At 37.4% G+C, this 27146-nt stretch overlaps 2 protein-coding genes across 2 annotated transcripts; both read right to left on the bottom strand.

Annotated features, from left to right (window-relative positions):
• Positions 1-190: 190 nt before the first annotated feature.
• On the bottom strand, positions 191-20504 carry Cbr-cdh-3 (the record flags this gene model as incomplete). The annotated part of the gene is made up of 20 exons (XM_002642609.1): positions 191-304; positions 1347-1988; positions 2386-3537; positions 3586-3754; positions 4455-5332; positions 5388-5525; positions 5975-6608; positions 7693-8494; positions 9699-10919; positions 10966-11335; positions 12349-12883; positions 12990-13180; positions 13227-14211; positions 15402-15771; positions 16235-16726; positions 17252-17402; positions 17996-18230; positions 19369-19778; positions 20230-20336; positions 20477-20504. The coding sequence occupies 20 exons, from the start codon at positions 20502-20504 to the stop codon at positions 191-193; spliced, it is 9624 nt and encodes a 3207-aa protein (XP_002642655.1).
• Positions 20505-20545: 41 nt separating this feature from the next.
• CBG26053 lies at positions 20546-20659 on the bottom strand (the record flags this gene model as incomplete). The annotated part of the gene is made up of 1 exon (XM_045244522.1): positions 20546-20659. The coding sequence occupies one exon, from the start codon at positions 20657-20659 to the stop codon at positions 20546-20548; it is 114 nt and encodes a 37-aa protein (XP_045097850.1).
• Positions 20660-27146: the final 6487 nt, after the last annotated feature.

Below are 27146 nucleotides of genomic sequence, written 5' to 3'. Positions count from 1 at the left end.
TTTATTTTAATATCACTCTCTAACCGTTTATTAGTGACACAAAAAAGGACAAATACAGAAAAAATTTCAAATTCAAAAAATTTAAAAAAAAAACAAAGCAGACTAGAACAAAAAATCTCGGAGAACATCATTGAAAGGGAAAAGTACAGTAACCCGTAAATTCAAAAAATTTTAGAATCGCTTTGAAAAATTATAAATAGGCCATATTGATATGTCCATCTCGTCGATACACTTTCGGTTGGTATCTTCTGGAGGCAGATGACGTGTAAATGTGCTTGCTCATATCATCGGTAGATGTAGATTTCTGCAACGAAAATGGTTACAACTTGAAAACTAAAATTGCTAAGTGAAAATTTTTTTTAATCGCAAAAATGTAGAACTTTGAATTTTACACATTTTATTAGTTGACCATTTTTTGATAGCTATTTTAGTTTATGAGTTATGCGCCTTTAAAGTTTGCGCGCCCAATACTCACGTGCATTAGGAGTGCGCAACCTTTAAAGGCGCATAACTCAAAAACCAAAAAAGATAGAACATTTTTATTAGTTGCAAAAATAAAGAACATAAAATTTCACACATTTTACTAGTGACCAAAATTTTTCTATCTATATTGGTACATGAGTTATGCGCCTTTAAAGTCTGCGCTCCCTTGTGAGGGTGCACCTCAAGCTGCGTCTTGGCACACTTTCTCTCTAAAGACGCATATCTCAAAAACTACAAAAGTTAGTTAAAAGTGAATAACTACAAAGTTATGTAAAATTTCAAGAACTGTATTAATGTAGTTGGCGAAAATTTTGTATCTAACTTAGTTTGTAAGTTATGCGCCTTTAAAGTTTGCGCCCTTTACTCGCGTGCATAAGGAGTGCGCAATCTTTAAAGGCGCATTTCTCAAAAACTAAAAGCGCTAGAAAATTTTTATCAGGTGCAAAAATAAAGAACATAAAATTTTACACATCTTACTAGTGAACAAAGATTATCCATCTTTCTTGGTTTTTGAGCCTTTAAAGTCTGCACTCTCTGCGTCTCGTTGTGAGGTTGCACCGCAAGCTGTGTCTTGGCACACTTTCTCTTTAAAGACGCATATCTCACAAACTACAAAAGCTATTAAAAAGTAGTCAACTAGTATAATGTGTGAAATTTAAAGAGCTATATTACTGTAGTTAACAAAATTTTAGTAGCGCACTTAGTTTTTGAGTTATACGCCTTTAAAGTCTGCGCTCCCTACACATATTTCTTCGCCGCATCTCAAACTTTAATGGCGTATATTTCAAAAACTAGAACCGCTATCAAAAAGTTGTACACTACAAAAATGTTGAGCATTCTTAGCTCTTCCTGATCCCACATACCATTTGTGTCCCATATCCTTCTGCCACGTCATACGTGTCGTCATCTGGAGATCTGACCATCGATCGATTGATATGACCTCCGATCCTCCTTGGCACCGCAAACGCATCGATTTCAGTAGCCTTTTTCCATCCATGGGATTCTTCAGAAGACGTTTTCTGATTCCAACGTCTTCTGATAGCCAGAATACATAGTGATAAGGCGATAAGGGAGATGAAGCATAGCATAGAAAGGAGAATCCATGTGGTAGTGTTGGTAAAGAATCCATAGAATCCGGAGCTTCTAGAAAGCTCAAATTGACACGTGGCAAAAACCTTAGAAGACGTGGAGACTTCAAAATATTGATTTTTAAGGTACATCGGATGTATAAATTGATTCTGAGCCAGAAGACGTCGGAAACAGAATTCTGGAGACATTTTCAATTGGATTCTTCTAGAAGTGAATAGCATTGGAAGAGGAATCCGGGATTTGACCTCTTTTCCACGGCCATCAATTTGAATTGAAATTCGACGTCCATCGTCGCTCATCTGGAGCAGAAGACGATGCCAACGACCGTCGTTGACGCCACGTGGCTTCTCGATTTTTGTCTCGATTGGACGAGTGAATTCGTCGGAGATGGAGAATTGGATGGAGCCGGAGTGGAGCTGGAATTTTTATAAAAATTTAATTTTTAAAAAGAATTTTCTGAATTTTTGAATTTTTGAATTTTTGAATTTTTGAATTTTTGAATTTTTGAATTTTTGAATTTTGAATTTTGAATTTTTGAATTTTTGAATTTTTGAATTTTTGAATTTTTGATTTTTTGATTTTTGAATTTTTGAATTTTTGAATTTTTGAATTTTCGAATTTTTGAATTTTTGAATTTTTGAATTTTTGAATTTTTGAATTTTTGAATTTTTGAATTTTTGAATTTTTGAATTTTTGAATTTTTCGAAAAAAATTCAAAATTCAAAAATTCAAAAATTCGAAAATTCAAAAATTCAAAAATTCAAAATTCAAAAATTCAAAAATACAAATTTGTAGTTTGTAGTTTGTGCTCACCTCAATAACCGCCGTTTGCTTTCCAAATTCCACTCTCAAAATCTCACTGTCTTTCTCCTGATTTGTGCGAAAATCCATTTCGACTTTTTGAATTTTTCCGTCACAATTTGAATCACAAAATTCAAAATCCGAAGAATTTTTCTTCACAATCTCCAGAATCCCTCCAGAAGACGTCGAGAAGACGTCGTCAAATTTTTCACAAGAAGAGAAACTTTCGAATCCAAAATTTCCAATTTTACAACGACAAATCGCGTTCGAATTTTCCATGTAGCAGCTTCCAGATGCTCCACAATCGACGTCATCACAATTTTCAGGATCCACGTCATCTTTCAGAACTTCTGAAGTCTCTTCTTCACATTTGCCGTTCTCACAGAAGCATTTTCCAACTAATTTGCCTTCTGGGATCCCTAGAATTCTTCTAGACCCTTTTTCCAAAATCCTCTGACACGTGGCATTCTTCTGAATACAGATGACGTCACTGCAGACGTCTTCTGAAGTGAATCCCAAGAATTCAAGGTACATCTGACGATGCTTTTTGAAGAAGGAGCTCAACGTCTTCTGAACTTCAGGCGTTGTCACTACAACTCCATTTCTATCCACGACGCCTAGAACGACGTCATATTTGACGTCTTCTGAATGTTGCCACGTGGCGAGGAGGTGAATTTTCATATCAGAGTAGGCGTCACGAAGGTTTTGGAGCAATTTGGAGATTCCAGATTTTCGGGAGAAAATTGAGAATTGGACGGCTTCTTTTTCCAGATTAGGAGCTTCAGAAGACGTCAAATTTAAGACTTCAGAATCCTCAGGATCCTCCGCGAAAATTCTTATAGCTCCCAATTGATAAATTCGATCCTTCTCCAGAATTCCACGTCTTCTAACCTCTCCAGAATCCGGGGAAATTGTGAAAATCGAACTTTGGAAATCGAATTTTTGATTGACAGCTTCAAATCCACGTGGCAGATGGAATATTGGGTTGCTGGATGAAGCGAATACTACAGTAGGCAAAGTTTGATGTGCAGGCTTTCCTTCGGGGGTTACTGTAATGGTGACATGGCATCTAGAAGACGCCAGAAGCAATGAGAATTGATAGGTGCCCGGTTGAAGACGTCGAAGAGAAAAGATTCTGGAGGCATTGACGTGGAATAGGGGATTCTGAAAATTTTAGATTTTTTTTTGAAATTTTGCTTTTTGAAATTTTACCTTTCTCTGATTCTCCACTTTCATTTTGCACGTCTTCAACAATTCAGAATCATCCAAAAATTCGAAATTGAAAATTTCCAAGTTCTTGGGATTCTCGAAAAAGTAGAACTCGTGCGGAAAAACTGGGCATGCTGGGATGTCGTGTTGTGGGCTGATTGTGATAGTTGTTCTGAAAAAGCAAGTGTAACTTTTTTCGTTTTTGAGATATCAAAAAGTTTTCAACTACAAAAATGTAGAACATAACATTTTACATATTTTGTTAGTTTATAATTTTTAAGTGCCTGTTTTTATTTTTGAGTTATGCGCCTTTAAAGTTGGCGCGCTTCCTTTTCTGCGTTTTCAGCGCGCGCCAACTTTAAAGACGCATAACTCATGTATCAGATGATGTAATTTAATTTTTTAAACTGGATTCTCATAAAGCATAAAATTTTAAACATTTTCACAATTCACACCAATTCTCTATCTATTGTAGTTTTTGAGCTATACGCCTTTAAAGTCTCTGCGTCTCTTTCCCTTGGTCTAGGCGCGGCCTCTCTTTAAAAGCGCATAACTCATGAACCAAACAAAAGTAAACTATGTTTTAAATTAGATTTATGTAAATCATAAAATTTTAAACATTTTTATAATTTACACCAAATTTTTATCTTTTCTAGTTTTCGAGTTATGCGCCTTTAAAGTTGGCGCGCACTTCCTTCTCTGCGTCTTTCCCCCTCCTTCTCAGCGCGCGCCAACTTTAAAGGCGCATAACTCAAAAACCAAAAAAGCTATCACAAAAACTTTAATTGACAAAATGTGTCAAATTTTTTGCTCTACATTTTTGTAATTTACCCCAAAATCCTATCTTTTCTAGTTGTTGAGTTACCCCTTACCTTTTGTGATCAGCATCGAAAATTTCCAATTGGGTCGCTTCAGGAACTGGTGACGTCTTCAGAATCAAGTTCCCATTGCTCATATGGAAGAACTGGTTATTTTCCATGAAAATTGAATTTTTCGAGGTCCATAAAATCGTTCCCGGTGCAGATTCAGACGAGATTTTGAGATCCAAAGATTCAGGAAGATTTGAATTTCTCTTAATCGATTTTTCGAAAACCATCGTTACGTCTTCTGGAGTTTCTGGAGCTTTTTGAATATTCAAAGAGAGATTCTGAGATCGACGTGGGTATAAATCATCGTGGCAGGTGACGTGGACACTTCTGGAGTCGTTTGAGTAGAAGAATCCCGTTTTGGAGATGTGGAATCCGGGGATTTCAGGATTCACGCATTCAGAAAAATTGACCCGAGATTCAGAAGACGTTAAATTCAGAATTATAGGATTCAGAATTTCTGAATCCTCCACCATGACATACGACGTCATCGTGGTGTTCTCCAGAATCCAAAAAGCTTCTGGATTCTTCTCCAACTTCAGAATCCCCTCTCGGGTTACTGTAGCAATTCCACGTGGCGCCAGAAGCGCTCCAGATGAGAATCCCTCCCCAATAACGTCTCCGGGCTTCGCAGAACTTCTCAATTTTCGAATTCTGACGTCTTCTGCCACATAAACCTTCACGTAATTCTGAAGACGTGGCGTTCCATGATCCATAGCGACGACTTCTAGAATAGTGACGTCATCTGAAAGTGGGCGGAGCTTAGTGAGCAATCCGGAGTCTGGATGGATTCTGAAGAATGGAGACGTCAGAGAATACGTGATTTTTCCATTTGGTCCAGAATCCAAGTCAGTGGCGTGGAGTTTTCCAATTTCAGAGGAATTCTGAAAAATTGAATTTTTTGAAAATATATTTTTTCCAAAAGTTAAAAATTGATACCTTTTGGGACACAAAAATGTACTCCGATTTTTCAAATATCGGAAAATTATCATTGACATCTTTGATATTGATAAAAAGGCTCGTCTCGATAAGCCACGCTCCATCGGTAAGGCGAACTTTGATACGGTAGGAGGTCTTCTGAAATATTCTTGTAGTTTGTAGTTTTTGTAGCCTTTGTAGTTTTGGAATTTTTGAAAATCTTCGAATTTTCGAATTTTTCGCATTTTTGGAATTTCGGAATTTTAGATTTTTCTAGGTCATGACCTAGATTTTTTTTTAGGTCATAGCCTCAATTTTTCTAGGCCATGACATAGTTTTTTAGGCTATGACCTAGTATTTTCTAGGCCATGGCCTGGATTTTTCTAGGTCATGACCTAGATTTTTTTAGGTCATGACCTAGAGTCTTATAGGTCGTGACCTAATTTTTCTAGGCCATGACCTAGTTTTTTCTAGGCCATGACCTAGTTTTTTTAGGCCATGACCTATTTTCATTTTTCTAGGTCATGACCTAATTTTAGATTTTTCTTAGAATGAATTTCACATTTTTGTAGTTTGTAGTTTTTGTAGTCTTCATAGTTTGTACCCACCTTCTCAAAATTCAGTGTATCATTCACAAAAACTCTTCCAGTCTCCTGCTCAACTCGAAACGGAACCACCTCTCCAGAACCTTCGAATTCAAATTTATGATTCGAAATTTCATCTGAATCCGACGCCGTCAGCTGAATAATCTCCTTTCCAATCCCCACGTCTTCAGGAATTTCCACGTGGAAAATTCTGGAGAATCTCGGAGCATTATCATCCTCATCAAGGACCCGAATCAACACTGTCGTATTTTCACGCCTTCTGGGTTTTCCATCGTCAAATGCCTCCAGAATCAATCGATATTCCGATTTCGACTCTCGATCCAAATCTCGAATCGAATCAATCTGTCCATTATCACTTATCACAAACTCGTGATTAGGATCGCCCGAAACAATCTCATAGAAGATTCTGGAGCCAGAATCCGCATCCCGCGCGATGACGTGACCGATGAAAGTTGGTCCGGAATTTTCCGTAACATTGAATTTATAAACCTGCTGGGAGAATCGAGGACTGTTATCATTGATATCCAAAACCTTGATTAGAATCTTGGTGATTGCTTGAAGAGGCTTGTTATCGACGAATGAGGTGGCAATGACAAACACCGGACACTCGGAGAACTTTTCTCGGTCTAGGGAGGCTCTAAAATTCAGAAATTTGTATTTGAGGTTCTAGAAGACAAAAGTTTAAGCAGTTTACTAGTTTACAAAAATTAGATAGCTATTTTAGTTTGCGTGATATGCGCTTTTAAATATTAGGTACATCGGAGGAGGCGGTGGCAAGGGGTGCGCAATCTTTCAGGGAGCATAACTCAAAAAGGGGCGGGCTACTAAAATTTTGTCAACTTCAAAAATGTAGAACATAAAATTTCCCGTTTTTGAATATAACTTTCATGCATATATATTTTTTGGGTCACGAGAAAAAAGTGGATAAAGTTTGCGTGTGTCAGAAACAAGGTGGAGTGAGGCGCGCGATCTTGAAAGGCGCATAACTCAAAAAGGGGGCAAGGTTACTAAAATTTTGTCAACTACAAAAATGGAAAAAATAAAATTTCCTACAATTTGGTATAAATTTCATAAAACTCTCTTATGTCGGTCGCAAGATACAAACGTTGGAACCTGGCGCAAAGGGCTAAGTCAGCTGCGAAGAGCGTGCAATCTTTAAAAGCGCATAACTACTGAAAGGGGTGAAGCTACTAAAAAGGTGTAGACGACAAAATTGTAGCAAATGAAATTTTTAAACATTATTTTAGTTAACAAAATTTAAATAGCTTTTTTAGTTTTTGAGATGTGGGTCTTTAAAACTTACACACCTCTCAGGAGGCGTCGACAAGGGATGCGCGATCTTCAAAGGCGCATAACACTAAAAGGGGCGGAGCTACAAAAAATTTACAAACATGAAAATGTAGAACATAAAATTTGAAATATTTTAATAGTTGACAAAATTTTGGAAACTTTACTGGTTTTTGAGAAATGCGCCCTTAAATTTTGAAGAGCCGTCGCTTACCTTGTCTTACTTTCAGAAAATATATCTCATTATCCACAAAAGGCATTTTTATTAAATTTGTACCAAGATACGTAAAATTTAATTTTCTACATTTTTTTAGTTATCAGAATTTTAGTAACTCAATCCCTTTTTAAGATATGCGCCTTTGAAGATGAGTGGGGAGCGCGTTCCCAAGCTAGCTTCTTTTCCCTCTCTCCCTTCCCCCTTCTATTTCACCTACGTCGTTTTTAGAATCCCAGAAACCGGCTCAATCTCCAAGTGCTCTTTACACTTGCTCACAATCGAATACCGTACCACTCCAGAACTTTTGGCTTTGTAAACAGCCAATTCTTGTGTCTCGTGCTCTCTAACAGTGACCATTTCCATCTTCTCAGTGAACACTGGGAACCCATTTTTGGATTTTTTGAAAAATCGATATTCAGAATTCGCCACGTGTCCAACGTCATCAATTACAGTAACCCGAATTGATGATGGGTAGGTGGATTCAGAAGTTTGAAGGATTTCTCCGAGGTCCGAAATTTTGAAATTCGAATTGTTCAGTGAAAATTTAAGGTGATCGTTAGAATCGAGGTCGGATACATCGATGACGTGGATAACGTTTTCTGAAGAAAAGGATTCTGATACATAGACGTCGAGGTTGGAATTCAGAATCACTGGAGAGTGATCGTTGACGTCTTCAACTTCAATTTCCAAGGATGCTCTTGAAAATCTCTCGCCATCAGAAACCAGTACGAAAATTTGATATTCTGAATCCTCTAATTTTCCAGCTACCGTAATCCATCCAGTTGCGACGTCAATTCTAAACGGTATGATGCCTTCTGAATCCCATGAGTACTGTAAAACAGAATTCAAATCTGCATCCGTCGCTTGAATTCTCAGAATCTTGACGCCAATTTGAACATCCTCCTTGATTTTCACATAGTACGATGGTTGATCGAATTCTGGAGCGTTATCGTTAACGTCTTCTACGTGAATCAGAATTCGTGATGTTGCCGAGAGTGATCGGAATCCAGAATCTTTGGCTTCGATGAGAATTTCGTGGGTGAGGATTCTTCACGATCCAATGGGGTTAGGGAGAGAATGTCGCCTGAAAAACGTGATGGTAATTTATAGGCGCATAAATCAAAATCTAGAAAAGATAGAAACTTGGTGTAAATTGCAAAAATGTAGAACATAACATTTCACACATTTTTGTAGTTGACATTTTTGTGATAGGTATTTTAGTTTTAGAGTTATGCCTTTAAAGATAACACACCTATCTGGAGGAGGCTGTGAGGGGTGGGTGATCTTTAAAAGCGCATAACTCATGAACCAAAAAAGGTAAATTAATTGATTAAGGTAGATTCTTGTAGTGCATACAATTTTTGACATTTTCACAATTTTTGCTAACTTTCTATCTTTTTTACTTTCTGAGTTATGCGCCTTTAAAGATTGCACATTTCTGAGGAGGCGGCTCGGCGCCCTCCCTCTCCGGAGTACAAGCAAACTTTAAAGGCGCATAACTCATGAACCAAAGCAGCTATATAAAAACGTTTAGCTAACATAATTTGTAACATTTTAAGCTCTACATTTTTGTAATTAACACATTTTTAATAGTAATCTTAGTTTTCGAGATATGCGCCTTTAAAGATTGCGTACCCCTTTGCCGCCCTCATGATAGTCAGGAGGAGGCGGCAAAGGGTGCGTAATCTTTAAAGGCGCATATCTCGAAAACTAAAATTACTATTAAAAATTTGTTAAATAACAAAATGTGTAAAATTTTCCGTTCTACATTTAATAATGCAACCCAAATTTCTATCGTCTTTAGTTTTTGAGTTGTGCGTCTTTAAAGATTGCGCGCCTTTCCGGAGGAGGCGGCAAGGGGTGGGCAATCTTTAAAGACGCATAACTCATGAACCAGATAAAGTAAACAAATTTTTCAAATTAGATTCTTATAAAGCATAAAATTTCACAAGTTTTTACAATTTACAAAAGTATTTTATCTTCTCTACTTTTTGAGATATGACGCATATCATATGCGCGTTTAAAGATTACCCACCTCCTCTCGAGCAAGCTCCAACTTTAAAGGCGCATAACTCAAACACCAAAATAGCTATCTAAAAATTGGTAACTAACAAAATGTTTAAAAATTTATGTTCTACATTTTTGTAATGCAACCCAAACTTCTATCGTCTTTAGTTTTTGAGTTATGCAGCTTTAAAGAATCTCTATGTTTAAAAGCCCTACCTGTCGTCGAATTAACCACGAAAAGGCTGGTATTCCCAGAGAGGATACTGTAGGTGACCACACTATTTTCATCCAAATCTTCAGCAATCGAACTTCCAATAATTAGGGGATAACTGGCTTCTTTTTGCTCTTCCCGGACCCATAAATTCACCAAATCCCCGGTGATAAAACGTGGCACTTCGTCGTTCTCATCGATGATATCAATGATGACGTGGCATTCAGAAGACGTGCCTGAAGACGTGCTGGCTTCGATGGTGAGGATATAGGACGTGATAGTTTCGAAATCCAGCGGGGAATTGGTATACAGTACTCCATCGAAGGGGGAAATTGTAAAATTGAAATCGTCGTTGAGGATTCTGAATTTGACGTCGGCAGATGTCGAATCTTCAGAGTCAAGTTTGATTCTTCCAATCTCCAAAAATCGATCTGATGATTCTAACACCGAAAAGTGAAATGTGGAATTTTCAAATTTCAGAATTTTTGGATCTTCTGAATCCTCCAAAACAAAAATTCTCGCCGTGCAGAATCCTGAATCCTCGGCGTCGTAGGAAATCGCTTGAATTTTCAATTCCACGACTTCATTTTTCCGAAGACCTGACGTCTTCTGAATCACCCCTGAAATCGGGTCGATTCTGAATTTTTTGGAATTTTTTCCTCCGGAATTCAGAATCCTCCACGTGGCTTTTTGGGAGGCCTTCATACTTCCGACGACATCGCTTGTGACGTAGAATTCAGAATCTTCACATTGGATTCCAAATTCATCAGAATCCACCAAAAATTCAATAGTAACGTCATCTGAATTCACTTTGAATGGGGGACGTTGATCCTGGATTCTTATAGTGGCGTTGAAAGATTCAGAAGGCGAATTCTGAAGACGTAACACTCCAGAATCCGAAATCTCCAGATGCTCCAAAGAATCTCCGTCGACGACGTGGAAATTGAAATCGGAGAATTCGTCGGGATCCTCAAAAATCAATTGATATTCTAAATGCTTGGAGGCAATAATTTTCCCAGGGGCATTCAAAATTTTTGGAGAGTTATCGTTGACGTCTTCTATGAAAATCAATAAATCGAAAATTCGATTTTCCACTGGCTCGATCATTTTTGTTTCCAGCAAATTTTCCGATTCTCGATCAAAGATTTTTGTAGTTCGGATTATTCCATTTTTGTCGATTTCCAGGCCACAGGTGGCGTCGATTAAGCGGTATTTTGAATGGGGAGCTGAAATTAGATTTTTGTAGTTTGTAGTATTTGTAGTCGCACTCACCATTTGGCACGATTCCCACTACTGTACCGACTTCTGAATTCTCTTCAACTTCAAAAATCAGCTCGTTCTCCTTTTTGAGCTCCTTGGAACTTCCAAAAAATAGGGTCACATTGATTTTCGTACTCAATTTTCCCTTTTTGACAATTCCAGACAATTCATAAAGGGGTTTAGAAGGTGTGAAGTGTTTCTTAGCGTAGATTTCAGAATCCCTCACATAGAAGAAGTCATCGATGACGTCGATGATGACGTCATCCCTTGGGATTCTGATGGCACCCAAGGAATTTTTTGATTTCAAGGATTCTGAAGGCACTAGGAGCAGAAAATTGGTTTTTGGAAGGATAAGACGGTCCTCGATCACTTCGATTGTAACCTGGAATTATTAAATTTTTAGACTAAAATTTTTAGGTTATCCGCCTTTAAAGTCTTTCTTTTCTTGGTTTGGGGGTTCATATAGGCGCATTCTCTCTTTAAAGGCGCACAGTTCAAAAAGGGGCGGAGCTACTCAAAAGTTGTTAACAACAAAAATGTAAAAAATTGAACTTTCTACATTTTATTGATTGCCAAACTTTTGTTATCTTATACGATTTTTGAGTTATGCGCCTTTACAGTTTGCGCACCCGAAGAAGTAGGCATAACACACAGAGAAGCTGGCCCGCTAACTTTAAAGAAGGCGCGTAACTCAAAAAGGGGTGGAGCTATTAAAATGTTGTTAACTACAAAAATGTGACTCATAAAATTTTGTAAACTTTACTAGTTAACAAAATTTAACTAGCTTTAGTGACTTTGGAGTTATGCGCCTTTAACATTTGCATGCCCTGTACATGCGTGAGTAAGGGGTGTGCAATCTTTAGAGATGCGTAACTCGAAAACGTTGTAAATTATCAAAATTTTGTTAACTGATAAAATGTAGCTGATAAAATTTTACATAACTAAACAGTTAACAATTATTAAGTACCTCTTTTAGTTTTTGTGTAATGCGCCTTTAAAGTTATTGCGCCGACTTCTCGCGTGCATCAAAAAGTGTACAATCTTTAAAGGCGCGTATATCAAAAAAGAAAAAAGCAATGAAAAAGTTGTTAACTAATAAAATGCAGCTGATAAAATTTTGTAAATTTTACTAGTTAACAAAATTTAGCTAGCTTTTATGGTTTTTGAGTAATGATCCTTTAAACGTTGTCTTGCACATCAGAAGGAAGGAAAACACAGATAAGCTAGCGCGCTAACTTTAAAGGCGCATAACTTAAAAACCATAGCAGTTACTTTAATTTTGTCAACTGATGAAATGTATCAAATATTATGCTTAACATTTTACTAGTTGACAAAATTTATCTAGTTTTTTTGATTTTCGAGTTATGCGCCTTTAAAGTGGAAAAAACCACTCACCTTGGTTTTCGCTATTCCTTTTGGTATAACAGCCACAATCAAAATGTCATTGAGATTTTTATAGAATCTCTTCTTCAAAAACAGTTCTCCAGTATCTGCATCAATGGAAATCGTGTCAGTTCCAATTAAAAAATATCGAATACGGTATCCAGATTCAGCAGTTACACGTCCAAAACTGGCGCCAATTTGATGGACAGAAGACAGGAGCATTAGGACAGATGACGTGGCGAATCGAACGTCTTCTGATTGCTCATCTTTGATCAGTGTCATCATGAACGGCTTCTTTGAAGACGTGGAGACCAGGTCCACGTGGCTGATGATTTCAGACTGCGTGGGGATTAGAAGAGTGTCTTTGTGGATTTGAAGGGTTTTGGGATTTTGAAGGGAGACATTTTGACAGCCACGGGGTATGGATACTGTAGCTGGAGGAGTGATGAGGTGAGCAGCAGATGACGTGCATTCAGATGACGTCGTGGGGGAAGAAGAAGGTTGAGAGTTTGTGGTGACGTGGAGAACTTTGAATTGGGGGTTGGATCTGGAAAAATAATAATTTTAGACTTGGTAGTCTTTTAGCCTTTGTAGCCTTTTTAGAAATTTTTGAATTTTTGAATTTCTGAATTTCCAATTTTTTAGAATCTCACCTCTCCTCATTCGTCTCCAGAATCACGTAGGCATCTGAAGCCGTCCGATTCTCGGATATCTTCAAAATTTGATTTTCGACTGAAAAAATATTCTTGACGTCTTCTGAATCCTCTTCTGGATTCTCCAAAATAATTTTCGCGATTTTCCAATTTTCTGATTCCAAGTTCAACACTTCAGATGACGTTGGAATCTGAAATTTTAAAATTGCGAAAATTAAATTCAAATTCAAATCATACCATTGAAATTTCCAGAATCTCCGGGACCTCAGAATTCCTGTCTGAATTTGAAAATTCAATTTTGAAATTTAGAATTTTTTGGGAATTTTCAGAATTCTCGAAATTCTGAGATGTGAAAACGACGTTTAAATTCTTTACAGAATTTCGTTTGAGATTCTGAACTAGGATAAAATTTCCAGAAGAATCCAAATGAATTCTGGAGTCGTCTGTCCTCCAGAACACTGAATCTGAAGACGTCACATTCAATTTTCCAATTTTCGATCCAATCCTATCATTTTTATGAATCCTCACGACGTCATCAGAATTCAGATGAACTTCCAGTTTTGAAGCATTCACTACAGTAACCAAAAGAAAAGTTTTGGAACTCAAAAAGTTTTCAGAATCCACGTTGACGGCTTCTATGGAGACGTTCATACGGCTTCCAAAGGATTTGGGAAGATTCTGAATCGTCGTCACTTTTCCAGAATCCGAATCCACGTGGAAAGCGTCGTGGTGATTCAGAAGACGATATTGGATTTGTCGATTTTCAGAAGTCACGTCTTCATCGTCAGCATGAACTATGGCAACTGTTTCATTGGATTTTCCCGAGACTTTTGCCGAATAAAAGGAAGACGTGAATTTTGGAGCATTGTCGTTGACGTCTTCTACAATAATCTGTGCTGAGCAATTTGTGATTCTTTGTGAAGATCCAGAATCTTTGGCTTCGTAAAAAATTGTATAGTTTCTCTGCGTCTCCGCATCCAGATTTTTCAGAATCCTCAATTTTCCTGTCGTTGAATCCACGTGGAAGATTCTAGAATTTTCCAGAATCCTATAGCTAACGACTCCATTGATTCCTGGATCTGCATCCGTTGCGTGCAATTTTCCAATAAAATTTCCTGGCTTTTCACTTTCTAAAACGCGAACTTTTGTGTCTGCACAAACTGGAGAATGACGATTGAGGGGTTTGAGAAGGACGGTGACAACAGCGGTTTGAGTGGTGTTTCTGGAAAAATGGGTAGAGACTTTTTGATAACCATTTTGTTTTTTGAGTTATGCGCCTTTAAAAATCACACACCCCTCAAGAGGAAGCGGCAATGGGTGCGCAATCTTTAAAGGCGCATACCTCATGAACCAAGAAAGCTATCAAAAACAGTTTAATTATAAAAATATAGCTCTTGAAATTTCACACATTTTGTTAGTTGACAACATTCAGCTAGCTCTCTTATGTTTTGAGTTATGCGCCTTTAAAGATTATGCACTCTTCAGGAAAAGGCGGCAAGGAGTGTGCAATCTTTAAAGGCGCATATCTCACAAGGGAAGTGTTTTCAGAGGCGCGTTGAGAATTAGATCAAAATTTGTACAAAAGTACTTTCGAACATGCTGAATACGATTTCAGCAATATCTCGGTCATAACCCTAATAGGAACAAAAATATGGGCTCTCAATGTGTTTTCAGTACTAAATTTTGACCCAAAACGTGCATTTTTCGAGCTTTAAAACTCTTTTTCCAGGATTTTTTCAAGCGGGAAATTCTTTTTTGATCATTTCTCTATCATCTGAAACATTTTTTGTACAATTTCAAAAAAAAAATTTTTCGATTTTTTTTTGAAAAAAATTCATCATGGGGTACCCCACACTTTAAAAGTGATTTTTTTGAGAAATTTTTTTGAAAGTGCAAAAAAGTCTTTCAAACATTCAGAAATGATAGAAACATCATTTTCACAATATTTGGCAGCTCGATTTCGTCTGTGAGCCCTGATAATTTAAAAAAACTGATAATTGCAAGAAATTTGAAAAACTGTAACTTCTCAAATATTGCACAAAATTGCACGGAATACACAGAAATATGTAAAGATCATTTGGGTGATCGTCATCGTGTTGCGGATAATTCAAACTATCAGTACTGAAATTTTTAGAAAATTCTCAACGCCCCTCTGAAAACACTTCCCTTGTCAAAAACCATGAAAGCTATCAAGAAGTGATAAACTACAAAATATAGCTCATAAAATTTCACATATTTTGTTATTTGATTTTCTTTAATAGCTAATTTGCTTTCTGAGTTGTGCGCCTTTAAAGATTACGCACCTCTCTAGACAGGACGGAGGAGGCTTTAAGGGGGTGCGCAATATTTAAAGGCGCATAGCTCAAAAACTAGAAAAGCGATCAAAATGTTTAATGTTTCTACAAGACCCACCTATTCTCCAAAATTACTTCCAATCGAACCAAATCTCCAGAAATCGATTTTCCAACAAAAATCGATCCATCCGGAAAGACACCTAACTCTGATTCCAGGTCCCTTGTTGAGTAGATTTGTGCTTTTGGCAGTTTGCCAACTACAGTACCCACTGTCACATTTTGCCACGTGTCAAAGGTATAAGCCCTTTTTAGATGTACCGGTGGATCTGTGCTTCTGATGAGATTTTTCGGAACGGAAGAGGCTTGAAGAATTTTCACGAAGACGTCAGTTTCCAAAATCTGAGTGCTAGGAGGTGGAGGATGGATTCTGATAGGTAGATGGTAGCTAGAGACGTCCGATGGGAGTTCAGAAGACGTGACGATGATTCCTGGAAGATTTTTGAGTTCTTATGACACTGTCCGATAAAAATCGAAAAAAGTTAATAAATTATAAATGCTACAGTTTATACATTGTTAGAAAGCCCTTTTAGTTTACTAAATTTCGCAATAAGAATTAATTTTCTAGCTCTATTTTGAAGCGAGTTACGACGCTATTAATGTTTCTGTGGGCGCGCTCAGAGAGAGGTGGGGAGCTACGGGCGCGACAGCGCCACTCCCATGTTCCGGTGGGCGCGACCATCAGTGGCGTTTTCTGTCGCGCCAGCCGCTCATCACCTCTCTGCGGCCACGCCCTCAAAAACACTAATTTGCCTATAATTCGCTTCAAAATAGAGCTAGAAAATTGATTTTTATTGCAAAATTCAGGAAAATAGAAGGGATTTCTAGTTGTAGCAATTTCAACCTGAATAACTTTGAAAAATTTTCCGTCAAAAGGGTATTTTTTTAACTTACCATTCATCCCATCAATTCTAAAAACATCCGAGCTCTGTTGCAGTTCAAATCTGCACATTTCCGAGCAATTCGTCTCAACATGAGCAACAAAACTTCCAGCTACAGTATCCCTCTCCAACTCGACATGAATCTCTCTGGCCACTTGGATTACAGTAGATTTGACAAATTTTTTGAAGAAGATTTTCAAGCTCCTTCGACAAATTTTCTCCTCCGGACCCTGTCCATCGTTAGCGGCGAATTCCAGAGTGTACTCCTCTTTTTCAGCCAATTCCACATTTTTCAGCGTTAGAATATTGATTGATTGGCGGGAGATCAGAGAGAATATCGATTGATCGTTTCCAGAATCTATCCAGATTTTTGAGCTTGGACCCAGCGGACCATCTGGATCGGTGAGTGAAAGAATAGCTAGCGTTTTGCCATTCACGTCTTCTGGTTGAACGACGATGAAGGGAAAATCCGACGGGTAGAATCTGAAAGTGTAGTTTATTGTAGCTTATATTGTAGCTTGTGCATTGTAGCTTGTGCTATTTTCAGAATTTTATTTGACTCAAAGATTACAAGTTATATATAGCTAGAAAGCCCTTAAAATTTCTTCCTGCGATTTGCAAAAACTTCCAATTCTCTAGCTCAATTTTGAAGCTAGCTATGGGCAAATGAGTGTTTTGAGGGCGCGTTCAGAAAGAGGTGGTGAGCGATGGGCGCGACAGGCAAGGGGCTGCTCCTGTCGCGCTGGCTGTTCACTTACCTTTGGGTGAGCGGCGGGCGCGACAGGAAGCGCTGGTGCCTGTCGCGCCAGCCACTCATCACCTGTCTGTGACCGCGCCCTCAAAAACATTGATTGCGCCATAACTCGCTTCAAAATAAAGCTAGAAAGCTGATTTTTGTTACAAATTTTAGGAAATTTGAAAGGCTTTTTAGTTATATAAATTTCATATTTTTTACTCTCAGTTTTTTTAAAAAGTTGAATTTTGACTTTTCGCAAAACTTTCACCCTTCCTATAATTTTCAAATACCAACCGTATATTAATATTTGGCTCATGCTCATTTCCATATTCCATTTGAACAACTCCATTTGAACAACCACATTTAGCGTTGTCGCCAGCGGTGGAATCCCCGAATCTTTGGCTTCGATGACGAATTCGCAAATTGGTGAACATTTTGTAGAATTCTGCAAAAAGTTAAATTTAGGTCAATTTCTTTTTTTGAAGTTGTCTAAATGGTCAAAAATCTAAAATTTTACTAATTGTTCAGACAAAACCACACTCATGGAAAAGTAAATAGATACTTGAGTTATGGTCAAAAAACCTTTTTTTTGTGTCTGTTTGTTTGCCCGAGTGTCCGGATGTCGGGAAACATTGGAAAATTGAAAGTTTTGACAAAATGGAATTTTCTAGTGATTATTAAAATTTATGAGTTTTGGAAATTCAAAACAATTATATATACCTAGAAAGCTTTTACAATTTCCTAAATTTTCCAACAAAAATCAGTTTTCTCTCTTCATTTTGAAGAGAGATATAACACAATTTATGTTTTTGTAGGCGCGGTCACAAAGAGGTGATGAGCGGCCGGCGCGACAGAAGCGTTACTACCTGTCGCGCCAGCCGCCTACCACCTCTTTCTGAGCGCGCCCTCAAAATACTTAATTTGACTATAACGCGCTTCAAAATTGAGTTAGAAACTTGATTTTTAGTGGAAAATGTAGGAAATTTAAAGGGCTTTTTGGGCCTAAAAATTAAAATAATTCAATGTTCTAAAAATTACCTTGGTCACCAAAAATCGCCCATCTTTCTCTTCTAGAATACCAAAAATTTCTTCTCCTCCTTGAATTCGATACTTTAATATTCCATTGTCTCCAGAATCCGCATCCGTGGCATTCAGAAGGAAAAGTTTGGCGTTTTTATGTCCATTCCATTTTAGATGAATTTGTCTAATTCCGAAATCCGGTGGGTTATCGTTAATATCCAGAATTCTAATGTTCAGGAGACATGAGGCGCTTCTGAAAAAAGAAGTTTAGGAATTCAGAATCCCCTAGATGACGTTGGTTGTCAAGAATCCTGAATCAAGATTCTGAATCAAGAATCCTCAATCCCAATTTAATCCCTATATAAACTTGATTTCCATTCGTTCCCCCAATTCTATTCCACACAAAATGATTGGTCGGTCATAAAAACAAGCCATAAAACTGGGGAAAAAAGAGGGGACACCTGTCCCGGCTACACGGTCATCATTTCTGGAGGCAAAAGGATATGCAACATCGACTTTACTGGTTTTGAGGTCTTTGGCGGGAAAATTAAACAGACATACACCATATGGCAAGCGACCTTGATAGGCGATGATAGGGGAGGGTTTGGAGGCGCAGAGGTTAAAGGCGCATATCTTGAAAACTAGGCGAGCAGGAGGAGAAGGAGGCGGAAAGGGGTACGCAATCTTTAAAGGCGCATATTCCCAATACAAAGTTTGCTATTAGAAAATGATAATTACAAAAACGTAGAACATAAAATGTTAACCATTTTGTTGAGTTACAACTTTTTGCTAGCTATAATAGTTTTTGAACTATGCGCCTTTAAAGATTACGTACCTTTTAATAGGATGAAGCAGCAAAGGGGTGTACAGTCTTTAAAGGCGCATATTTCAAAAACTAAGCAAGCTGTTTAAAAATTAATCATTGCAAAAATGTAAAAATTTAAATTTTACACATTTTGCCAATTAATAGCTTTTTGCTAGCTATTATGGGTTTTTAGCTATGCGCCTTTAAAGTTGGCACACCTCTTGCCGTCTTCCAAGCGTCCGCCAGGCGCGCAACTATTGAACGCTCATATCTCAAAAACCAAGTTAGCTAAAGATAAATAATTAATTACAAAATGTAGCTTAGGAAATTTCACACATTTTGTTAATTGATAACTTTTTGATAACTAATTTACTTTTTGAGTTATGCGCCTTTAAAGATCACACTCCCCTTACAAGGAGGATGCTTCCCGTTTTTTTGTGCGCGCTAACTTTAAAGGCGCATAACTTCCTTCTAACTTTACCGATTAGGAATGAACTAATTTCCAAGTATAGAACATTTCAAGCTCTATACACTCCATTTTACAGAACTATTCTAGTTTTTCTAATAATTTTTGAGCTAAACTCACAACTCCGGTACCCCTTCATCACTTGCTGTCAATCGCATTGAATAAAAATCCCTCATCTCTCGATCCAACGTTCCCACCACTTCCAAATAAACAAAACCATCGGATTGAAGCAATCGAAACAACGGTGGCGTCGGGGTGTCTCCATCTACAGTAATTTCATCCAACTCGTACTTTCCAATCGACCCATTCTTTCCTTGATCCGGATCGGTGGCGCCGGAAATCGGCACACGCCAACCGATTGGTGCGGTTTCCGGAATTTCGACGTTTTGGATCTCGAGTGGAAACTTTGGTGGATTATCGTTGATGTCGAGGATGTCGATGAGAACGTGGATTATGGATGGAGGAGATGAGACAATGAGCATGTCGATCGCATTTTCAGATTCACGGTCGAGTGCGGAGGATACGGAGAACTGCAATATATGGAGAATGGTAGAAGCTAGCCAGAAGATGATGACTGATAAACTGTAGATCATAAAATTTTACACATTTTGTTAGTGAGCAATTTTTTGATTGCTATATTGCTTTTCGAGTTATGCGCCTTTAAAGATAGCGTGCGCAAAAACAAAGATGTTTGGACTTCTCAAAATTAAAGGCGCATAACTCAAAAACTGGGAAAGCTACTAAAAATTACTAATTAACAAAATGTATAAAATGTTATAAGCTACATTTTTGTAGTAAAAGTTTGATAGCTATCATGGTTTTTGAGATATCCTCCTGGGAGGTGTGCAATTTTTAAAGGCGCACTCAAAAACCAACTAACAAAAAAAAACTAACTCAAAAACCAACAACTCTATCAAAAAGTTGTTAACTACTAAAATGTACAAAATTTCAAGTTCTATAACATTATATTAGCTTTCTTACCTCAAGTGTCTCCTCGTCAAACTTAATTTTTGAATTCCCGCGCGACAGTCGATAGCTATAACCATTTTCCGGTGTAAGGTGTCCAATGATTGTATCGATTGGAGCATCTGAAAACATCCAAGATTTTGAAAAAGTTCAATTTCCCCTAAGTATCCCTAATTATCCACTTTCCATCTAAAAATTTCACACCTCATCGACCGCGGCAAAAATAATTTTGCCTTTTTTTTTGCCATCCTTTTTTAATTACCTTCTTCTGGGCCAAAATAACTGGTCATATAAAGTGGGTTTCATGTTTTTTTCGGTGTATATGCTAATATTATAATTTACCTTCCGCAATCGAAAACTTGACTGTTTCTTCGGAAAATTGGCGCGAAAATTTGAATATTAGAGTGAGAAGAAAAACAAGAAATAGGTGGTGTCGTATTAGCATCTAGTCGGCATTGATCTGGAAAGAGAAAAGTTTAAAGGCACATAACAGAAAATTGAAAATTGAGAAAATGTGTGAAATTTTATGAGCTACATTTTTGTAATTAACACATTTTAATAGTAATTTTAGTTTTCGAGATATGTGCCTTTAAAGATTGCGTACCCCTTTGCCGCCCTCATGATAGTCAGGAGGAGGCGGCAAAGGGTGCGTAATCTTTAAAGGCGCATAGCTCAAAAACTAAATTAGCTAGCTAAACGTTGTTAGATAAAAAAATGTGTAAAATTTTATAGGCTATATTTTTGTAGTTAATTATTTTTAGCTAGCTACTATGGTTTTTAATACATGCGCTTTTAAAGTTAGCACCCTTCTGTAGCCGTCTATCAGAAGGAGGCAGCCGCAAAAGAGTGTGCAATCTTTAAAGTCGCATAACTCAAAAACTAAATTAGCTAGCTAAAAGCTGTCAATTAACAAAATGTGTAAAATTTTACAGGCTACATTTTTGTAGTGAACAAATTTTAGCTAGCTTAAATGGTTAGTGAGATATGTGTTTTTTAAGAAAAGGTAATTTCAAGTAAGATCATATTCCCTCAAGAAAAGGAAAAAAGAGAAAAGAAGAAGAAGAAGGAGGAGAAGAAAAAAGGATTGCATAATTTCGAAGAGAGAGAATCCGAATCGGAATCGAAGTGTTTGTTCGGGAAAAATGGAGGGAGGAGGAAAGGAGAAGAAGAGGAAATTAGATGGTATCATGGTTATTAAGTGGAACATTTGAAAAAGAAGAAGGGGAAGATGACCCGCTGATTTGAGGAAGAAATATTGAATAAGAGGTGAATATGAAAATAATTTAGAGAAATTGAAAGTGAGAGATCCGGTTGGGAAGATATTGAATATTTAAGAAATAATAGGTAAATCTAGGAAATTTTCGAAATACCGTACTTTGAACCCATATATCTCATTTTCTGTAAAAGATATCAAAAAGTAGTCAACTAACAAAATGTTTATCATAAAATCAGCAACATTTTGTTAATTGATTAATTTTTGATATCTCTTGCAAGAAATGAGAAAAATGAAATCAAAGAAAAATGCGCTCCATAGACAAGTTGAGAGGGGGCGTAGTTCATAGCTTCTACTTTAAGCTCTCATATCTAATTTCTCAACAAAGATATCAAAAAGTGATCAACTAACAAAATATTGTTGGTACTATGATAAACATTTTATCAGTTAATTACTTTTTGATATCTTTTACAGAAACTGAGATATAAGGGCTCAAAGATAGCGTCGGTCTAGAGTGGAATACTCCCACAAAACGCAATTTTTTCAAAAATAAATCCTATCAACAGTACCCCTTATCACCTATTCTCTAACCCATAACACTATGATAGGGGGTCCTCAGAGCAAACATGGCTCAAATCACTAAATCATGCGTCGGGGTACCTGGTACCTGTTCAAATAAACAGGTCCCAAGAATAAGAACAAGAAGAAGAGGCAAAAGGAAAATACATACAAATAGAATGAATCTATCCATTGGAAACAAATAAAAAAGTGGTTGTTGTAGATGGCTGGGATGACAGGTAATGGATTGGCGGAAAAAAAAGAAGAAGAGGAAAAAGAAAATTAGCATATCAAAAGGACATATTGGCGGAAACCAAGAAGGGATTTGTATTGGCTGTGAGGTGTGAAGTACACAGGCCTGTGTTCCGAAAGACAATTGGCACTGTTTTGGAGGACAATCTCGAAAATTGGATATATGAGAGGAACAGGAAGAGGAAGAGGAACAGAAGGATTTGAAATTGGGGAGGTCAAAAGCGACATCGGGACAAACAGACACATAACTCAGTTTGAAATTGGAAACTTTGTTCAATCAAAAAAGGACCATGTAGAGCTGAAAAAGAGCTACAAAACAGTATTAAATTTGACTACATTTGACTGCCAACAGTTTGCACCAGACCCCAGGAAACAGTGAGGCCTAAAATCAGATCTTGGGTGGCGCTTATTATGACTGCTGCATAACTTGTGTCAAGATTAAAATTTTTGTTTGAATTTCAAAAAGTGTTGTAGAGCTTAAGAAGATCTACAAAATGATAATACATTCAACTGTATTTGATTGCCAAAGATTTGCGCTAGAGGATGGAAAACAGAGAAGCCACAAATCGGAGCGCTGGGGTGCCGCCTACTAAGGGGTGACGCATACTAAGGTGCATAACTCGGTTTAAAATGAGAACTTTGATTTGAGTGATAAAGGGTCTTGTAGAGCTTAAGAAGAGGTACAAAATGATAATAAACTCGACTATATTAAATTGCCAAGTTTCGCACCAGAAGCTGTGAAATGGAGGGAGTCGCAAAGTCGACATTGATGTCGCTTACTATGGCGCATAACTCGGCGCATAACTCTGTTCAATGTCAGAATTTTTGTTTGAGCAAAAAAAACTAAATAGGACCCTGTAGAACTGAAAAAGAGCTACAAAATGATAATAAGTTTGACTATATATGACGGACAGACTTATGCACCAGAGGCTTCGAAACATCTGTCGGCCCTGGTGGCGCCTACTATGGATCACAGGTTAGTGCATAACTCGGTTCAAAATTGGAATTTAAATTTGAATGAAAAAGAACCTTGCAGAACTTAAAAAGATCTACAAAACAATAACAAATTCGACTATATTCTATTGTCAAAGCTTTGCACCAGAGGCTTGGAAATCGGAGGTCGCAAAATCTGAAGACTAGGTGTAATCTACTAGAGCGCACAACTCGGCGCCTAACTTGACTCAAAGTGTAAATTTTTGTGTGAATTAAAAAGAACCTAGTCGAACTTTGAAAAATCTACAAAATCGTATAAAACTCACCTAGTTTGAACGACAGAGTTTTACACCAGATGCTGAGAAACAAAGGGGCCTGCAAAATCGGGATAGCGCTCGTTATGGATCGAAAACTCGGTATTCGAATATATCCGAATTTAACATCATTTTAAAGATTTATTCTAGTTCTACAATTTTCTATTTGATTTGCGCAAAAATACCAATTTTGAACCGAGTTATGCTCCATTTTACGAACTTCTATGAGTCACTTCCACCCCTGTTAGCGCGCGGTAAGTTTAAAGGCGCATAACTCAAAAACCATGAAAGTTATCTTAATTTTGTTAACTAGCCAAACGTGTAACATTTTATGAGCTACATTTTGATAGTCGACAACTTTTTGATATCTTTTCCAAAAAACGCGAAAGCTAAGTATGGTAGCCTGAAACATCATTGAGCACTTATTCCCATCTGCTAGGTATATTCTACTAGATATATATTATACGCCAATTAAACCACCCAAAAAAAAAAAGATTGAAACCTATGTTCATAACCAGGTGTCACACTAATGCTACACTATATACGGAATATGGGGTTGGAAGGTCGAATCCGGAAGCCCTCTTGGATAAGTGGGGTACCACCTATCCATCAATCCAACCCAATCCAAGTATCTTTATTCGGTTGGTGTACATGACACTTCCGATACAGTACTACTCGTATTTACGTATGTTCTGTATTGTTATACGCTCATTTACACACACCTTTTGCTGTGTAAAAAAGAACGGGAAGGAACACAGAACAGGCCACTTGAAGAGCGAAGGGTGAAGGGTGGTAATTAGTACGGTTCGAGTGTCGAGAGAGGGAAGTAGAGGTGTTAATTAGAGAGAAAGAAATGATTTTATTTATGGGAGTTACCATATTTTGAAATACCTAACCGTTAGGTCAGCTTCACCTAGAGAACTCCAAAGCCAGGGGAAGGAGTTTCCTAGCTTGAGCCAATTTATCTCGGCTCCAGTGTAAGATACCAAAAAGTGGTTAACTAACATAATAGTGCTAATATTATGCTAAGAATTTTATTAGTCAATAACTTTTTGATATCTTCTACAGGAAATTAGCTGAATGAGCTCAAACTTTGTTTCTAAAGCTCTTAGAACGGGATGAGACGAAGATTATGCACATTTGGAAGCGTTATAACTCTGAAACCAAAAAACTATTGAAACATTTTTAACTAACAAGATGATGATACTTTTAAGGGCTTTGTCTTCATAAAAACACCATTTTATGCGCCTTTAAAGTTAGTTTCAGAGACGCTTTCTGTGGCGCGCCAACTTCAAGAACTCAAAAACTATAAAAGTTATCAAAAAATAGCCAACTAATAAAATGTTGGGCATAAAATTTTATAGATTTCAGTAGTTATAAAAATTTGAAAAGCTTTTATGGTTTCTGAGTTATGCGCCTTTAAAGTTAGCCACGCTTACTGTGTCGCGCAAATTTCAAATGGGCGTATCTCAAAAACGGTTGAAGTGATCAAAACTTTGCTAACTACGAAAATGCTAAGCTTAAAAATTTATGCAGTTTATTAGTTAACAAAATTTAAGTAGTTCTCATGGTTTTAGAGTTATGCGCCTTTAAAGTTTGCACGCGCTGCGGAGTGGAAGAGACGCATGTTTGTGCTGCGCTAACTTTTAAGGCACATAACTCAAAATGGAAAAAAGCAATTAAAAAATTGTTAATTACAAAAATGTTAGGCATAACATTTTATGCAACTTAATAGTTAGCACAGTGTAGATATCCTTTATGTTTTTTGAGTTATGCGCCTTTAAAGTTAGCCGAGTTATTTGTGGCGCGCTAACTTTAGAAAGCATTATCTCAAAAACGGTTGGGTTTATCAAAACATTGCTAACTACAAAAATGCTAAGCATAAAAATTCATACATTGTATTAGTTAATAACATTTAAGTAGTTTTCATGGTTTTAGAGTTATGCGCCTTTAAAGATTACACACCTTTCAGGAGGAGGCGGCGAGGGCCGCACAATCTTTAAAGGCGCATATATATAAAACGGTTAAATTTATCAAAAAGTAGTTAATTACAAGAATGTTAAACAAAGAATTTTATACATTTTGCTAGTTAGCAAAATTAAAGTGGCTTGTATAGTTACTGAGTTATGCGCCTTTAAACTTAAAGCGCGCATGAAAAAAGGTGCGGGAAGAGCCGAGCTTATCTCAAGAACAGAAAAAACTAGGAAGATTTTGCAAATCACGAAAACGTTAAGAAAACAAAAGAGAAAAAAAAACATAGAAGAAAATGGAGCCAAAACTGAGCCATATGTCACCATAGCCCAATTACTGACCTCTTTTGCTTTCTTTCGACCCACACCGGTAAGCACAATAATTGTTCTCCCTGTCCCGAAAACGAGCTCATTTTCTCATCCGAAAAGGGGGGAGGTACGTACACAAGCCAGACCATTTTATGGCCTTGATTGGTTATTAGGGCATATTCCATTTGGTCTGTTTCTGTGTCTGTGGAATGGTGGATACGCGCGAACGAACACACAAAAAGACAGGTGGCTAGGAGGGGGCAGGAAGAGGAGGTGGGGGTCCGTATGGCCTCGAGATTGTTAATTGTTTCACACAAACTTTTTTTTTATTTCTTATACACGACGCGCGGTACGTTTTGTAGTTAGAGACAATACGGGAGAAGGTGTCAAAGGGGCGGGGATTTAAGGAATTCAGAAATTGGGGGGACTTTGAGCGTAGAGCTAAAATGCTCCAACTTTAAAGACGCATAACTCAAAAAACAAAATTAGTTACCAAAAAGTTATCAATTAAGAAAATGTATAAAATTGTATGATAACTAACACGCTTTTTGAGATATGCGCCTTTAAAGATTACACACCTCTCAGGAAGAGACGACAAGGTGTGCGGGAACTTTAAAGGCGCATAACTGTTTTTTTTTGAGAACCTTAAAAGTTCGGAAGGGTTTAAAAGGACAGGAGTAAAAAGTTTTGTGGATTTACAGTATAAATAAGCCTCATGGGGAAATGTACTTCGAGGTGCTACCGGCTGAGCTACGCTATTGCAGCAGATAAGAAACACCGCGCTTCGAGCTTAATTATCTCAGTTCCTATAATTTTGCTCGTGAGTTATGCGCCTTTAAAAATCGTGCATCCTTTGCCGCTTCCTTCAGAGGGCAGCAAGGGGTACGCAATCTTTAAAGGCGCATAGCTCAAAAAGCAAATTAGCTAACAAAAAATTGATCACTAACAAAATGTGTAAAATTTCAGGATCTACATTTTTGTAGATAGCAATTTTTCTGATAACTAACTTGCGTTTTGAGATATGCGCCTTTAAAGAAAGCCAGCTAGAAAAACAACGTTCAAAAGTCTAAAAAATACGGCTAAAATCCAAGGAAAAAAATTGGCAGATGTATATCAAGAGGATACAGAAAACCACCCATTCATTATTCACAACATACGTAAACATTAGAAAATGGGGGTCATTTTTTGTGCCACCTCGTGTGTCAATTCCTAAGATAGGAGGGGACAGGTGTTCCTCTCCCCAGGAGAGAAAAGAAAACGAATATGGCCACCTGCCCCATAGTCAGTCATTTTTGGAATGTTTTCTTTAGATACTCTAGATTCACGGGGAGTTGCGGACATCTGGACGTATGGAAATCTGGATGGAGTTTCTAGTGACTTGTA

Source organism: Caenorhabditis briggsae (assembly GCF_000004555.2).
Source record: "Caenorhabditis briggsae complete genome, chrIII, whole genome shotgun sequence".
Taxonomy (NCBI): Eukaryota; Metazoa; Nematoda; class Chromadorea; order Rhabditida; family Rhabditidae; genus Caenorhabditis; species Caenorhabditis briggsae.
Note: the sequence above shows the minus strand (reverse complement) of the source record. Positions and strands in the feature narration are given on the sequence as shown.